This window comes from Diceros bicornis, chromosome 22 (genome assembly GCF_020826845.1).
Source record: "Diceros bicornis minor isolate mBicDic1 chromosome 22, mDicBic1.mat.cur, whole genome shotgun sequence".
In the NCBI taxonomy this organism is placed as follows: domain Eukaryota; kingdom Metazoa; phylum Chordata; class Mammalia; order Perissodactyla; family Rhinocerotidae; genus Diceros; species Diceros bicornis.
In genome coordinates this window covers 55,176,074-55,194,331 of record NC_080761.1, presented here as the reverse complement: position 1 = coordinate 55,194,331, position 18,258 = coordinate 55,176,074, and the positions used below count along the sequence as shown (strand labels likewise).

Below are 18,258 nucleotides of genomic sequence, written 5' to 3'. Positions count from 1 at the left end.
CAGAACACTAGAGAAACATCGGAAACAAAAGAGAAAATAAAATTTTAAAAATTTGAAGGATGGGTACAGTATCTCAGAGTCAAATACAAGAAAACATCTCATAATCTTAATAAATAAGGGCAACATTGGGGTAATGGACCAAAGAAAGGCACTTTACAAGGCTTAATAAAGGAGAAATCCACGATGAAGATCCAGCAGTGATAAAATGCACCAAATAACAGAGCAGCAGCAGCCACAAAGCAAAAACACAATAAATTCAAAACAGTACAAACATCACAGCCATTCTCTGACCTATATACAATAAGTAAACTAGAAAATAACAAAAATTCTAGCTAATTGGGGACAGACAAATATGGATCGCCTGGAGGCACATTTTCTTCCCCATTTTAGTAGCTTAATAAAGAGCTGGTTCTCCGTGTGATGATCAGTTCAGAGGAAGCGCAGGCTCCAGCCACCAGCCTACAGAGGTGCCTTCCCGACTAGAAAGCGTCCAGTGTACATGGTTGTACAGATATTCTCTTCTTTCCTGAAACGCTAAATATACGTCGCATTACAGAGGTGGGTCCCACTCTCCTAACTTTGGCCCCCAAATTTCTTCTACCCCAACAAATTATTTACTTATCTAAATAGTTAATTTAAAAATGAATAAATGGGCATACCCTTGGCTCAGCTATATCTTCCTTCTGCCCTCCAAGAACACAGATTCTCCTCCACGCCTATGTGAAGAGGGCCCTGTGAACTACGCAACGCTGGCTCTGGGCCAACTGCGGCAGGAGGCGGCCAGTGCCAAACCAGGGTAGCTGTGACTGGGGAAGCCAGCCTAACGCCAGAAAACCAAATGAGCAAATCTCCTCGAAAACAGATCTAAAGCCACAACCTTCAACATGGCTAATATCAAAGTGAAATAAGTCAGAGGGAGAAGGTCAAATACCGTATGATTTCCTTCATTAAGTAGTAGATAATAACAACAATAAACAAACACATAGGGACAGAGATTGGATTGGTGGTTACCAGAGGGGAAGGGGGGAGGGAGGAGGGTGAAAGGGATAATTTGGTACATGTGTGTGGTGATGGGTTGTAATTAGTATTTTGGTGGTGAACATGATGTAGTCCATGCAGAAATAGAAGTACAATGATGTACACCTGAAATTTTTACAATGTTATAAACCAATAAAAAAAAAAAAAACATGGCTAATATCAGTAATAAAGATAATATTTTGCCTTTTTTTCTACTTTTTATTTTATTTTTCAGTTTATTCCAAACTTTAGAGAGGAGGAGGATTTTCATTAAGGCTCCCTCAGATACCCAGTAATATGTATAATGGTATTTCCTGCATAGTTGTTTATAATAGTAAAAAACTAAAACCTACCTAAATGCCCATCGATAAAGGAGTAACTACATACATTATGGTACATCCATAGCAAATAGTACTGGGAAATAATTTTTTTAAATTCAGTGGTAAAAAATCCACATAGGAGAAAAGTGGACGCCAAATTTTTTCCCAGAAATAATTTTTCAAATACAATGTATATTGCACAGCCAAAGGATAACCAAGAAAACAAGATATAGTAAAAACCAGTAAGAAAAACAAGAAGAAAAAGATCTATAAGAAATTGAGATCCTTAGTCATCAAACACTCTCAAATAAAGACATGAAGCCACGCAGTAAACTGTAAACTATAAAAAGTGACATAATAGAACTTTAAAAGATCCAAAAAGGGCCAGCCCCGTGGCTTAGCGGTTAAGTGCGCGCACTCCGCTACTGGCGGCCCGGGGTTCAGATCCCAGGCGCGCACCGATGCACCGCTTCTCCGGCCATGCTGAGACCGCGTCCCACGTACAGCAACTAGAAGGATGTGCAACTATGACATACAACTATCTACTGGGGCTTCGGGGGAAAAAAAAAGGAGGAGGATTGGCAATAGATGTTAGCTCAGAGCCGGTCCTCCTCGGCAAAAAGAGGAGGATTAGCATGGATGTTAGCTCAGGGCTGATCTTCCTCACAAAAAAAAAAAAAAAAAAAAAAGATCCAAAAAGTATTTTGTAAATGAAATTAAAAACTCAATATTTGTAACAAATCAGGTGCAGCTTATGAGAAAATTAGTAACTGGTGGACAGGTGACAAGAAACTATTCCGAGAGAGGTAAGGAGAAACAGATGGAAAACACAGAAGAGAAGTAAAGGATACAGTAAGAAAGTCTAATACATGTCTAATTGGCAGAAAATAAATGAAACAAACATCCATCTAAATGAGTTCAAAATAAAGCAGCAAATTAAACCTGAAGAAAAAAGAAAGGTATTCATAAAAAATCAAGATAGGAATTAATAAAACAGAAACAAGAGAGAGGATTAACAAAGCCCAAAACAAATTTTTTGAAATGCATAATAAAACTGGTAAGCCTCTGGAGAGACTGATCAAAGCAAAGAAAGAAAGAGAGGACACCAATAACCAACATCAGGAATGAAATGGAACATTACTGCTGACTCTTCAGACATTAAACAGATAAGAGAATATTATGAATGATTTCATATCAATGCATTTGAAAATGTAGATGACATGCATAAATTCCTAGAAAACTATAAATTTCCAAAAATGAAATAGAAAACCTAAGTTCATGTGGTTATTTTCACATATATGTTTGTACATAATCTATGTATCAATGTATGTAAACAAATACATATTCATGTAAAAGCCAAGAAAAAGTCTAAAAATATACATATTAAATTATCATATTAGCAATAATTACCTATGTGGGGAGAAAGGGAATGGGGGAAAGCTGCTGAAAAAAGTTTTAAATTTTTACGTTAAACACATATTCAGATATTCCTTGTGGAATGAAAAGCTAACAAACACAGAAAAGCCAAAAAAGAATTAAAGTGATTTCCTTTTTTGGTCTTGTCAAATTCTAGAATATTCCAGGGTAATATTTTGGAGTAAGTGACTGAGCTTGGTTGATAAGCCCATTGCTCCTGCTATATTTAGTAAAGCAGTGTAATTTTCACAAAACTGTCCAAAGTTATAATGTGATCAACACCCACTGAAAGTCAGCAAAGGCAATAAAATTTCAGAAAGGGAAGGAGCGATACCATAGAAGTCTAACTCCATCCTAAACTATGATTCAACAGGCAGCGGATGAGAACAACTCATGAGGGAAAACAACTGACTCCTAGACACTTGTGTCAGTTTTCCATCATTCTTGGCAAGGGATAAAGAAAACTAAAACTGAGATTTGGAAGTTATTTCATGGAAAACTAATAAAGACAGTTAACTAGAGTGTTCCATCAATCAATCTTCCACATACCTAAGTCAGCACTTCCAATTTCCAGTTATTACATCAAATTAGGGGGGAAAAAAGTAAAATACATAAAGTAAAATACATGCTGGATTGCATTCAGTTTAATTAAATTAATTACTTATTTAAAAAATCTCCTTGACCATCAAACAAACAAACAAAATGCACAGTGAACATAAACATTTCAGGTCAACTTGGCAGACCCACAAACAATTCTGCAAACTTTGAAAATGTTCTTTACTAAACAATTCTTAACACAATACATCTGAAATAAAGTCAAACAATCATTTAGGCAATAGCAAGGAAAATCAAGCACATAATCTCTCAAACTGTATGATAGTAGTCACTGTGGTACTAATTAAGTATTTTCAGAATAAGCTTTATTTCAGGTAAAGTAAAACAAAAATGAAATATCTGAAAAAGCTTTGAATTGTATAATGGTGATAAACTACTAAACTCAAAAAAGTCAATCACCTCTGGATTTTTTATGAATAAGTAACAGATGCCTCTAAATCAAATGGAAAGCTTAAAAGGGATATACCTGGAACATATGCAAGCTCTTCTGTATTCATTACTCAACAATCTCTAAATCCTAAAACGGAATACTAGGAAGAGTTTTATGTGGATTTTTACCTTTACAAGCACATTTCTTAAACATTTTATGTAATTAAAAAGAATATAATGACTAAATGCATGAAGTGACAAATGTAACACTTTAAACTTCAGTAAAAAATTATTCATACTTTATTCATATTCAAAAATTCTGAATCTTATGTTAGAGACTATTATAGCCATGATAAATCAGATGTTATGCTTCATAGAAAGGTATACACATATTTTTGAGGAAAAACTTTCCAAATATTCTCATTTATAGTTTATTTATAAGAAATCAAATTATGGGAAGCATTTATCCATTACCAGGATAAGTTACAGATCACTAGTTTTTTCCAAATGAACCTACACCAATAAGCCCAACAGTCAGACTAGGTGGCCTCCCAAAATTGCCCAAGGAATGGAGCTTTTTCATGGTTTGCCAGCCAAGGAAGCAGCATCCATAGCCCCAACACTCATATCCAAAAGGGTACTTGTTCAAGTCACCAGTAACAACCATGTTGCAAAATCTAGTAGTCAACTGTTTAGCATTCACCTTACTTGGCCTGTCAGCAGCATTTGATCAAACCCACCTTCATGAAAGACTTTCTTTACTTGGCTTTCAGAATACTGTTTTCTTTCTACCTCCCTACCCTGGCTGATCTTTCTTAGTCTCCTTTCTGGTTCTTCTTTTTCATCCCAGCCTTGAAACATAATGCCTCAGGGTCATCAGACTTTCTCCTCTCTACAGTAACTCTCCAGGTGCCTCACCCAGTGTCAAGGCTTCACACAGCATCAACATTCTGACGACTCCCAAATTTACATCTAGCCTGGATTACTTCCCTAAACTCCAAACTCATATCTAGTTGCCTAATGACATCCCCACTTAGACGTCTACTAGGCATCAATACCTTCACATTTCAAACTTGAGCTCCTGAGCTACACCTCCCACTCCCATCTAGCAAAGGGGCAGCTATCCTAATTATGAATCACAATAAATATCAAACTGTTCCACCCGCAGTCATTCTATCATCCTCAGTCACAGCCTAGGAGCAACATGAACTGGGGTGGAAAAGAGGATCAAACTCAGGCCAGTGCAGGCATGACTCTTGGAATTTTAGGTAGAGGCAGACAGAAAGGGATTCCAGGAAAGGATCCAATCTGAGGATGAGAGGAAAGCAGCAGAGCCTGGCTCAATGTCTACACCAATAGGATCCCAGTCAATTTACCCTTTCAATCGGGGCACCACCACGTGCCAGGTACTATGCTAGATACTAGGAACAGGTGAAGAAAAAACCCACTGTGTTCTCACAACAGGGAGGAGATAGGAAAAGTAGCAGATGGTAGAGAGAGGACTAGAATCCACATCTTCTGCCTCCAGATCAAGACATTTTCATACGGTATGCCTCAACAGACATACAGCAAAACAATTCATAGAAGCTCACCACATTTTAGTAACGTATAACATGTAACTTTTCTACAACAAAATAAATATGGCAATGTCTTTGAGAAAATGTTAAGTTGAGCCAATGTTCTGATATCATAAGAGCAACTTTACATTATGAAATATAATGTAACTTCCAGGTTAGGATAAAGACAACACAAAGAAAGACGATGTGGTTACCAAAACATTAAAGAATACTCTCTTGTACAAAGTCAGCTAGGTCGAGGCAGGAAAGGGTTTGATTCCAATAACAAACCTCTGCAGAAGGGCAGCCAAGATAAAAATCTGACATGAGTGTGCTTCTATTATATGTGGTGGGTTTTTCTTTTTTTTTTAAATGATTAGTGACATATTTTGTATTGCTTTAAGTCTCTCAATTCTAAAATTCAAGTGTGTCTCAATTCTAAAATTCAAAAACACGCTAACGGAAGTAAAATAAATGAGAAGCACTACTTGAGGTTTATCTCATAAAATTTACATAAGACTTTTCATACAGAATTCTGTCATTCTGTACAAAGATATTTTCTGTGTATTTGACCTGGAGAGAGAGCTTTTTATGATAGAAAAATACATATGAACAGTAGATTTTCAATCATATGAAGGAAAGCTAATCAGAGAATTTGAAAGCTTTCAAAATTAAATTATTTCCTTTTATAAAACTTTATAGTATAACAAAATCTAAAGAAAAAAAGATGCTTATTAAATAGATGCATTTTGTAATCCATCCCTTTTAACATAATTACCTGTATTTCAATGCAAATTCAGCTCTGCATTTACATAGCTAAATTAAAGCTTCTGCAATTTTATTTCATCAGAAAAAAGGAAAAGGAAGCTGGAAATGCCTGGCATTTTAAAAGATTACTATGAAAAATCATTTACAAAAATACCATCCACATCACACTAAATTCTACAATTTACAATTCTGGTGAAAACCTATTTTAAATATTTCTTTATCAGTAGGAAGCAATTCTTTGAGGCCTCAACTTGAGAGAACTGGGCTTGCCCCCTCAGAGTTTCTCCTTAAGAGAAAATTCTAAAAATGTTTTCTAGCTCTTCATGAAATATCATCTAATTAGATAAGCATGGCCATCAGTAAGTAATTAACACTTCTGCCCATATTCTGTATCGCTAATTTGCACAATGGTGGTCCTAATAACGATGTGCCCACTGCCCCAAGTAAAAACCAGCAGGAAGGTGCACATTGTGCAGCTCACAAAGGGGTGGTAAGTTAAGGTACAACAGCTGTTATTAGACCCGTATCATTTCACATCTAGGCATCCATGCTGACTTGCTGATGCCTAATATTTCAAGCAACTGAACAGACGACTGTATACATGGACATCACCAGGAAATCAAATAGACTATGTAATTGGAAGCAGGAGATGGAGAAGCTGTATTCTCTCTGCCAAAACAAGACCAGGAGCAGACTGTGGTCCTGACCACGAACTGTTAACATCAAATATCAGAGTAAAGCTGAACAAGAGTACTCAAAGAATCATAGTGCCAAAATATAACGTAAACAACATTTGAGGAAGAACCTGTAATTCTAGAAAGTGAAGTGAAAGTTGTCCTGAAAGTACTGGGAAGAAATAAGTCACCAGGGATAGATGGGATATTGATAGAATTATTTCAAGCCATAGAGACTGAATCTGTCAAAATCCTGACAAGAATATGCCAACAAACATGGAAAACAAAACAATGGCTTACAGACTGAAAATGCTCAATAGCCATCCCAATCCCCAAGAAAGGAGATGCCAAGGAATACAGTAACTATATATAGGACCACTGCTGTAATGTCCATGCAAGTAAAGTGAAGCTCAAGGTGCTGCAACAAAGGCTTTTACCTTATATGGAGCAAGAAATGCCTGATGTCCAAGCTGGATTTCGAAAAGGGAGAGGCACAGGAGATCTAATTGAGATTATTCATTGGCTACTGGAGTGCTCCAAAGAATTTCAGAAGAAGGTTAGTCTATGTTTTATAGACTACAGTTAAGCCTTTGACTTTGTGATCATGAAAAGCTATGGGCTGCTCTGAAAGAAATGGGCGTGCCTCAGCACTTGATTGTCCTGATGTGTGACCTGTACAGTGGACAAGAAGCCATTGTCAGGACAGAATATGGAGAGACAGAAAGGTTTCCCATAGGCAAAGGTGTCAGACAAGGGTGCATTTTATCTCCCTATCTGTTTAATCTGTACGCAGAACATATCATACGACAAACTGGGCTAGATTCAGATGAAGGAGGAGTGAAAATTGGTGAAGGAAATATCAACAATCTAAGATGTGCAGATGACACCCTCTTACTGGCAGAAAGCAGCAATGACTGGAAACAACTTCTGAGGAAAGCGAAAGAAGAAAGTGCTAAAGCAGGACTACACTTGAACATCAAGAAGACAAAAATCATGACTACAGAAGAACTATGCAAGTTTAACATAGACAATGAAGACACTGAAATTGTTAAAAATTTTGTTTACCTTGATTCAGTCATTAATTTAAATGGAGACTGTAGCCAAGAAATCAAGAGAAGACTGAGAATGGGAAGGGCAGCAATGAAAAAGTTAGGAAAGATGATCAAGTGCAAGGAAGTGTCATTAGAGACCAAGGCCAAGATTATCCACACCCTCGAATTCCCAATTACTATGTACAGGTGCGAAACCTGGACAGCAAAGAAGGCTGATAGGAAAAAAATTGATTCACTTGAAAATATGGTGTTGGAGGAGAGCTCTACAGATACCCTGGACTGCCAGAAAGACGAACAAGTGGGTCCTAGAGGAAATTAAGCTTGAGCTATCGCTGGAGGCAAAAACGATAAAACTGAGGCCGTCCTACTTTGGGCACATCATGAGAAGGCAGGATTTAGAAAAGAAAATAATGCTGGGAAAAGTAGAAGGCAGCAGGAAAAGAGGAAGACCAAGTATGAGATGGATTGACTCCATAAAGGAAGCCATAGGCATGAGTCTACAGGAGCTGAGTAGGGCTGTTGAGGACAGCACATTAAGGACATCACTCATTCACAGGGTTGCCAGGAGTCAGAGCCAACTTGATGGCACGTAAAAACAAATATTTCAAAATAATCAGTTATTGCTTTCAACCTAGATGTCTCACACTTGAAGGGGGGAAGGGGACTTCTAACAATGATTTACCTTTTAGAAATCTGAGAATTCACCATTTCTTTAGAACGAAACATCTCAAAAAAAGCCATATGACTTTTTTTTCCTTTGAAAAAGAGCAAAATTTTGTTCTAGGATTTTAAATTTACTTTTTAAGAAGAGGCTTTCTAAGAAGCTAGGAACAGTAAACTAAGGAATTTAGTGAGTGAATAAAACATAGAACTTCTTTCTGATCTCTATTTTGATAAAATAGAACAGCTTTCAAATGAGTCCAGTAACTTTAAGTTCCTTACAGACTCTCTCTCACTAAAAACAAGCAGAGCAGAGTAGTCACCATGGCCAAGAAGAAAGTCCGTTCGCCCTCCAGACCCCAGAGAAAGATCCTCAGTTGTGGAAAATGCAAATATAATGGGGCAAAAGAGAAAAGTGATATCAAACAGGCAGGATGGACCCTGATTTGTACCATTACTGATGCTGTTACAATGGCCAATGTCAAGATGTCTATGGTTGTGACAACCAGCTCACGAAATTCCTGAAAACTTAACAATCCTCTTGGGTCCATGTGAACAGGTGCCAGCACATCTGTATATGAAAAAGCCACATGAGTACAATGCAGGATTCTCCTCCACGAGCATCCATTACCATCCACCAGCCATTTCCTCCCGAAGGAAAAATTACCCCAGGAAGGCCTTCTCTACAGAAAATGAACTAACTATGTGAGGAGAACTAGTGGATAAGAACCAAAAGAAAGGTGGAAGCCTATATGCAGAATCTGGTCCATAAACCAATTTTGTTTGATATTAAGAAAAACCTTTTCTCCTTTGAAAAACCTTAAAACTAGGAAATATATTCTAAAAGTCTAGAATTCTGGCTTCTTTTAAAAATAAGAATACAAGGAAAAGAACGTAGAAAATTATTCAAGAAATAACAAATGTTTGCAGAACTCAAGACATGAATCTTTTAAAAACTGCTTGATCTAACTTGGCAAATATAAAGAATACATGTAGCATATATGTGTAATGAAGCGTAATAATAACAAACTCCCTTAAAATCACCAAAGTAAGAACTAGGTCAGAACTAATACCCTATCCACCCGTGTGTCCTTTACCTAAGCTTCCACCTGCATTCCCAAACCCAAAATTAATCACCAACGTGAAGTCTGTGTGTATCATCCGCATATTTTTCCTGTGTGCACGTGTATGTGATTTCATTACACACTTACACATCTCTAAACTATATACTGTTTTGCATTCTTTTAGTTTTATAAAAAATTATATCATATTGTTTTAATTCAACATGTTTCAAAGATTCATCCATATTGTTACATGCGTAAGTTATTCATTTATTTGCAATGTTGTCTACAGTCCAACTGTACAGATACACCAAAACATTTATCCATTCTCCTGTCATTAAAGTTTGGTTGTTTTCAGCTGTTTACTCTCCTTTGTTCAGAGGCATGGCCTTGTGCGGGTCATCTCCACTGCATCTCCAGCTTCTATCTCACTAATTTCTGATCCTTGTATTATTGCCTCCCTTTAGCTTTCTTTGTATTTACAACTTTTTAAAATAACTTTTTAAGGTAAAGCTTAGCTGTTTGTTGTCAGTAGTTTTCCCTTGCTAATCTATGCATTCAAGGATATGAATTCCCTTCAAACTATCACTTTAAACAAATCTCAAAAATTTGGATATATAGTGATTTTATATTCATTCAGTCTTAGAACTTTTTCCCATAATAATTTCTTCTTTGACCCATGAGTTATTTAACAGTTCTTTTTAATTTTACAAATATATGGTTTCTAAATCTCTATATTAGGTATAGTTTTGTTTCTAACTTAACTGCACTGTGGACAGAGAACATGGTCTCTATGTACTAATCTTCTGAAATTTAACAGAGATTTTAGGGTCCAGAACACGATACATTTTTGTAAATGTTTCACATATTCATGAGAAGTATACATATTCTCTAATTTGGGATTAAGAGTCTATTAAATCAAACTTGATATTCATGCTGTTCATATCTTTATTTTTAACTTTTGTCTGCTGACCTCATGATAAATTAGGAAAGATGGATTGAAATTTTCCATAATGATGGAGGATTTGCCAGTTTATCCTATATATATCCAGTATAGCTTTATTTATATATTTTGAGATCTTTCTTTTCAGGTACATACGAGTTTAGAGTTATGTTTCCTGAAAAATTTAACCTTTTATCATATGTAGTGACTCTCTTACTAATAAAGCTTTTTATCTTAAAGTGCATACTGACTTAACTCGTTCTTTTGATTAGTAATCTCCTGGAATAAAAAAAGCTACACCAGATGCAGCTGGTAACAATACACAGCTGATTTAAATTTTTTAATCAAATCTGAGCATCTCTGTCTTTTAACAGCAAGTTTAATCAACTGACATTAATGGTAATTACTGGACTTATTTCAACATCTTACTATTTAATTTGCCCTGAGAATATGCTTTTGTCCTCTTTACATTTTTTCAGGACTTGATGAACTTCCTTTTGGTTTTTGTTTTGTTTTTCTTCCTACTCCCTCCACCCTCCACCTCATTTGTAAGTCTTACGCTCCATTCCTGTTCCATGAACAACATCTTAAGCTCCCTATCAAAGGATACAAAGGCCTTAAGACCTTTAAATCTCCGAAAAGCAAAAACCAATAAAAAGGCCTGAGCCAAACATGAAGCAAGTTGTCCAAATAAGAACTAGAAGTCAACAGATTTTTTAAAATACATAAACAAAAAGAGTGAAAGACTAGTATTAGTTCCAAAAAACAGGGAAAAAAAGAAGACACCTGGGATGGATGGATGGATGGATGGATGGGAGGGAAGAAGAGAGAAAGGGAGAAAGACAGGAAGGAAGGAAATTAGACCCAGTGCCTGTTTTAGTACAACCTGTAAGCTAACAAGGTTTTTTTTAATATTCTTAATAGCTGAAAAAAATCCAATTAAAAATATTATTTCATAACACATGAAAATTATATGAAATTCAAATTTCACTGTGCATAAAGTTTTACTGGAACAGAGAAACACACATTTGTTTACACAGTCTGTGTAGCTTTAGCACTATATGTCAAAGCTGAGTGGGAGGTGCAATGCAAGGATGTCTTCTCTCACTAGTTCTTTTCACATCATACTAGAAGTCCTTTCTAACGTAATTAGACAAGAAAAGGAAATAAAAGGTAATACAGACTGGGAAGGAAGACATAAAAACTTTGTTCACAAATGACATGATAGTCTACTATGCAGAAAATCCAAAAGAATAAACAAAAAAAATTCCTGGAATAAGCAATTTTACCAAGGTTGCAGGACATGGTAAATACACAAAAGTCAATCACTTTTCTATATACCAACAATGAACAAGTGGAATTTGAAATTAAAGACACAATACCACTTACATTAACACCCCCCAAAATGAAATAGTTAGATACAAATCTAACAAAATATATACAAGATCTATTTGAGGAAAACTAAGAAACTTATGCATGAAATCAAAGAAGAACTAAATAAATGGAGAGATATTCAATGTTCATGGATAGGAAGACAATACTGTCAAGATGTTGGTTCCTCCTAATTTGATCTACAGATTCAATGCAATCCCAATCAAAATCTCAGTAAGTTATTTTCTGGACATCAACAAACTGATTCTAAAGTTTATATGCAGAAGCAAAAGACCCACAATAGCCAACAAAATATTGAAGGAGAAGAACAAAGCTGGAGGACTGACACAACCCAATGCCAAGACTTATTATAAAGCTACAGTAATCAAGACAGTGTGTTTCCCGGCAAAAGAATAGACAAATAGATCAAGGAACAGAACAGAGAGCCCAGAAACAGACCCCATAAATACAGTCAGCTGATCTCTGACAAAGGGACAAAGGCAATACAATGGAACACAGATAGTCTTTTCAACAAATGGTGCCACAACAACATGCAAAAACATGAGTCAAGACACAGACCTTACCCTCTTCACAAAAATTAACTCAAAATGGGGGCCAGCCCCATGGCTTAGCGGTTAAGTGCGCGCGCTCCGCTGCTGGCGGCCCGGGTTCGATCCCGGGCACACACTTACACACCGCTTCTCCGGCCATGCTGAGGCCGCGTCCCACATACAGCAACTAGAAGGATGTGCAGCTATGACGTACAACTATCTACTGGGGCTTTGGGAGAAAATAAATAAATAAATAAAATTATTTAAAAAAAAAATTAACTCAAAATGGATCACAGATCTAACTGTAAAGCAAAAAAATATAAAACTCCTAGAAGATAACATAGGAGAAAACCTAGATGACCTTGAGTATGGCAATAACTTTTTAGATACAACACCAAAGGCACATTTCTATGAAAGAAATGATGGATAAACTGGACTCCATTAAAATGAAAAACTTCTGCTATGCAAAAGGTAAAGTCAAGAGAATGAGAAGGCAAGCCACAGACGGGGAGAAAATAATTGCAAAAGACAGATCTAATAAAGAACTGTTACCTAAAACACACAACGAACACTTAAAACTCAACAATAAGAAAACAAACAACTTGATTAAAAATTGGGCCGAAGTTCTTAACCAAGGAAGACATATAGATGGCAAATAAGCATATGAAAAGATGCTCCACGTTATATGTCATCAAAGAAATGCAAATTAAAACAACGAGACACCACTACACACCTATTAGAATGGCCAAAATCTGGAACACTGACAATACCAAATGCCAATGAGGATGCAGAGCAACAGAAACTCATTCACTGCTGGTAGGAAGGCAAAATCCTACAGCCACTTTGGAAGACAGGCAGTTTTTTACAAAACTAAACAGACTCTTACCATACAATCCAGTAACTGTGCTCCTTGGTATTTACCCAAAGGAGGTGAAAACTTATGTCCACACGAAAATCTACACACAGATGTTTATAGCAGCTTTCTTGTAACTGCCAAAACCTGGAAGCAATCAAGATGTCCTTCAGTAGATGAATGGATCAATAAACTGTGGTACATCCCAACAATGGAATATTATTCAGGGCCAAAAATAAATAAGATATCAAGGCATGAAAAGACATGGAGAAAACTTTAACGCTCATTACTAAGGGAAAGAAGCCAATCTGAAAAGGCTACATACTGTATGATTCCAACCATATGACATTCTGGAAATGCAAAACTGTGGACACAGTAAAAGTGGTTGCTAGAGAGGGAAGAGGAGGCAAATACCCGAGCACAGAGGACTTTTAGGGCAGTGAAAATACTCTGTATGACACTATAATGATGGATATTTGTCATTTAATATTTGTTCAAACCTATAAAATATACAATACCAGGAATGAACCCTAATGTAAACTGTAGACTTGGGTGACTATGATGATTCAGTGTAGGTTCATCAGTTGTAACAAATGTACCACTCTGGTGGGGGATGTTGATAATGGGGGAGGCTATGCATATGTGGCAGCAGGAGGTATATGAGAAATCTCTCTACCTTCCCCTCAATTTTGATGTGAACCTAAAACTGCTCTAGAAAAATAAAGCCTTTAAAAAAAAAGTTGTGTAGCTGCAACAGAGACATAATGGCCCCGCAAAGCCTAAAATATTTACTATCTGTCTTTAAGAAAAACTTGCCTGTCCCTCGTTTAATATATTAAATGAGTGATTAGATCAAGAGACGCAGTTTCTACCTGCCTCTCAAACTCTCATTAAGTTATCACAAAAGACAACTTAAAAATTTTATGTCCATTGTAATGTAATAAAAATTATCATTAACAAATATTGGGGAACTCATGGAAGAGGAAAAAGTAGACTGGATCAGGATCCAGAACAGAGATGCTACAGCTACAATCACTGAAAACAAAATGCCAATGCAAAAATAGAAAGCGTTCTTCATTTAAAAAGTCCCAGAAAAATTCCAATTTCAGAATCAATAAAATAGAAAGAGGCTTGGAAGAAACATCAAGGTAATGTTTACAATTGGACCCGTCTTAGCCACTCCTCCTAGCATATACAGTCATGTATGCATCAGGCAATTTTGTCATTGTGTGAACATCATAGAGTGTACTGATACAACCCTAGACAGGATAGCTTACAACACACCTAGACTATATAGTACTAATCTTATGGGCCCACAATTGTATATTCTGTCCATAGTTGACCAAAATGTCATTATGCATCGCTTGACTATATACAAAGTTATGGACAGCATCAACTTTTACTTCCAAGATCAAGCTCTCTGACCAACATGGAAACCATGTCCACGCTCTGCCTTAGGAGACATCTGACCATGAGGTTGAAGCTGGGGAGAAAAGCAGAGGAGAGCCCCCGATAACACCAGCACGGGATAAAAAAATGTAGAAAGTCAACAACAACCATTCTAGGAATCAAAACACATACATTCTAAAACTTAGCTCTAAAAAATATATAAGTGAACAACAATAGCAAAACCACACAAGACGCCAAAAGATGTTACCTAGACAAATTCTACTAATCTTTCAAATAACAGATGATTTTCCTGTATAGCACAGAAAAAGATGGAAAGCTTTTCACCTCATTCTATGAAGGTTGTACAACCTTGATACCAAACCAGAAAAGGGTAACACAAAAAACAAAATTGGATCAGTCTCATTTATTATATCAGAATATACAAAATTGAATCCAGCAGTGTATATTAAAAACCACCATAACCACTAACCACAATGACCAGGTAGGGTTTATTCTAGTAATAGAAGGCCAGTGCAGCATTATTAAGTCTACTAATACGATTTAGTATATAAAGGCTAAATGAGATAAATTCTAATATACACCAATTGTAATCCTGACATATATCAAAAAAGCAGTTGATAAACTTTAATACTGATTCCTGATTAAAAACAGCAACAAACTCCTAACAAGGTGAAATAGAAGAAAACTCCCTGAACTTGATAATTACTAGAAAAATATTAAAAGTATTTGTCAAAGTCAAATAAAGATAAGGATGAACACGCCCACTTCAACAAGTGAATATTGTACCAAGGGACTTAGCCAATGTAAAAATATATGAAAAATATATAAGATTAAAATGTTGGGGGGAAAAAGATTAAAATTGCCTTATTTATAGATAATGAACTTTTTATCTGGAAAACACAAGAAAATTGAAAAATAATAAATAATACAAGTAATTAGTAAATTGGCATGATATAAAATAAGCACATAAAATTTAATAATTTTCCTACAGACCTATGATAACCAGACTTCAACAGAAATGGAGGGAAAAGATCCCATTTAAAGAAATAAATGCTATAAAATAGCTATGAATAAATTTTAGGAAGAAAAAAGGTACAAGACCAAGGCCAATGTGAAGAAAACTTTCTTGAAAGACATTAAAAAATGAATGACCCCCCTCAAAATGAGAGCCATGCACATCATGGATGGAAAGATTCAATATTATAAAAATGTCAATTCTTTCTAAACAAGATTGAGAGGAATTCCACCCACAGTCCCATGAGAGTATTTTTCCTCTTTGCTTTACAAACTAACAATTCTAAATTCATTTGAAAGAACTAATGTGTGAGAATTACCAAAGAAAATCTTTAAGGGAAAAACAAAAAGAACACTGAAGGGAACTTAGGACCTTCTAGACATTAAAAGTTTTCCATTTAAAGCCACTGGAATTGAATTAGGGTGGCACATTAGGAGACAATATCTGTGATACATTTAACAACAAAAGATTAATATAAAAATGGCTTTTAAATTAATAAGTAATTATGCCCTAGAAAAGAAGATGAAGGATGTGAAAGGGCAATGTACAGAAGGGGAAACGCAAGTCTATTTGAAAAGATAAAACATCACACAAGCATTCACACAAGGAAATGCAAATTAAAATGCTAAGATGTCTTTTTTTTTTTAACCTTGGCAAACTTAAAAAATAGCAACATTAACTGCTGTCAGGAATATGAGGAAACAGCTACTGTCATGTAATTAATGGGAATATAAATTATTACAACCTCTCTGGAATATAATCTGGTAGGATTTATTAAAATGTAAAATGAACACATGATACTTAGAATTGCAATTCCATGTTTAGGACTCATCCTATAAGTACACATACTAACGTTCTAAAAGACTGGGTACAAAGATTCACTGCTTTATTTTGAACAACAACAACAACAAAAAGCCCTAAATGTTCATTAATAATTTAAAATTTAAGAAATAATTTAAAATTCTGGATAAGACTATGCCATGGATTACTATGCAGCAATATATTAAAAAGTATTAATAATAAGGCAGATTGATATGTACTGAGATATAAATATTACACAGAAGTCTGTGATTCTAAGGAAATAACATGATCTAGTTTACGTAAAAACCAAAAAATTCCAAATCTATAAATATGTTTGGGTATGCAGTTATTTAAGAGATATAGATACTTAAATCAAAGGCTGATGCCAAATTATTCTCTTTGTTTTCTAATAACTACCTTCATATGCCATGTTATCATACACAGGAGATATCTTGAATTATAAAATATTTTTCACAATTTTTAAAATTAAATACATTACATGCTGGTTTACAGCAACCAGCTATATAGGTCATGCTTATCTAATTATATATTAAGTTTTTTGGCCAAAGTTTATATAAAGGCAGTGTGCAACTTTTTAAATCTGCCATTAAGGCCATCTTCAGTATGCTAAAAGGAGAATTTAATTGTGCTTACCGATTTCATTAATCACTGCTCTTATTTTGGAGACAAAAGGACCAACTTCACTGGAATTCATTTTGACTCTTTCCTTAAGGTCAGCACCTGTAAAGTATTTTATTTACAAATATAGTCTAGTTATAAACAAAATTTTAAGGCAATGAACTGAAAATTTACTTAAGATTCACACATAACTTGAAGATTCACTGAATTTATCTGTTAATCTGTTAACTTTTCCTTCTCAAAGACCACCATCAGGAAGAATTAAATATTTGCTTGTTCATACATCTACCATGTGCTTAAAGTAGTGGTTCTCAAACTTGGTGGTCTCAGGACCCCTTTACACTCTTAAAAGAAGAGACTTTGTTTAGATTATATCTATCACTAGCTACTCTATCTGAAACTACAAAATTTGTGAAATATTTATTTAGTCACTTAATAACACAAATAAACCCATTCATATTAACATAAATGACTACAGATTGATGCCACTTCCTTGGTTCTTGCAAAGAGGCTGGCAGTTTTACCCACCATTGCTTTTGCCCCATCAGTGCAAACGCCCACCCAGCGAAAAGGGCAAATCACGCCTTACTGCTATGAAAATCCTTTTGACTCCGTGCACGCCTGCCTTGGTTTGAGAATCACCGGCTTTAAAGTATGAACAAACAGACAATTTCATAATTATGAGTTTATGAGAGAATAACTCTGGAACTGAGAAAAGTACACATAAGGATTCCTTAAGGGATCATTTACTCTGTGGCTCAACAAAGACATCCTTTTAAACAAAATTAAACTATCCGAGAAAAGGTAGGCCCCCACTTAAATAAACAGACAAAAATCAAAGTAAAATTATAGCATAGAAAGTGCACACTCAGCTACTTCCTCTCTTATTAGTTCATTATAAACTGATCATGACTAGACACAGTATCTAGTAGGAGCTGACGCTGGGACATTCTGAGCCCACACATCTCCAGTGGAGTGAGAATTGCAGTTGACAGCATATCCCACAACTCATCAGTTCTTAGGTATATATACCCTAGAAAATCTCTCAAACATAAGCCCAAGGAAATAGGTACATTAACATTCAATGCAACATACATAAAATAACACAAAATTGGAAGTAAATATCCATCAAAATGATTATTAATAAAACTGGGACATATTTATACA

The 18,258-nt window shown here is 35.5% G+C and overlaps 1 protein-coding gene across 7 annotated transcripts in view; it reads right to left on the bottom strand.

The window, feature by feature from the left end:
• AUH (AU RNA binding methylglutaconyl-CoA hydratase) overlaps nt 1–18,258 on the bottom strand; it is a 164,627-nt gene that overhangs the window by 104,201 nt on the left and 42,168 nt on the right. For 6 of the 7 annotated variants that reach the window (XM_058566025.1, XM_058566028.1, XM_058566029.1 and 3 more), the window contains one exon: nt 17,107–17,193. The exons of the other annotated variant lie outside the window; for it this stretch is intronic. In XM_058566025.1, coding sequence (XP_058422008.1) covers nt 17,107–17,193 — 87 coding nt within the window. The remainder of the gene's footprint in view (nt 1–17,106; nt 17,194–18,258) is intronic. 7 annotated transcript variants of the gene reach the window in all.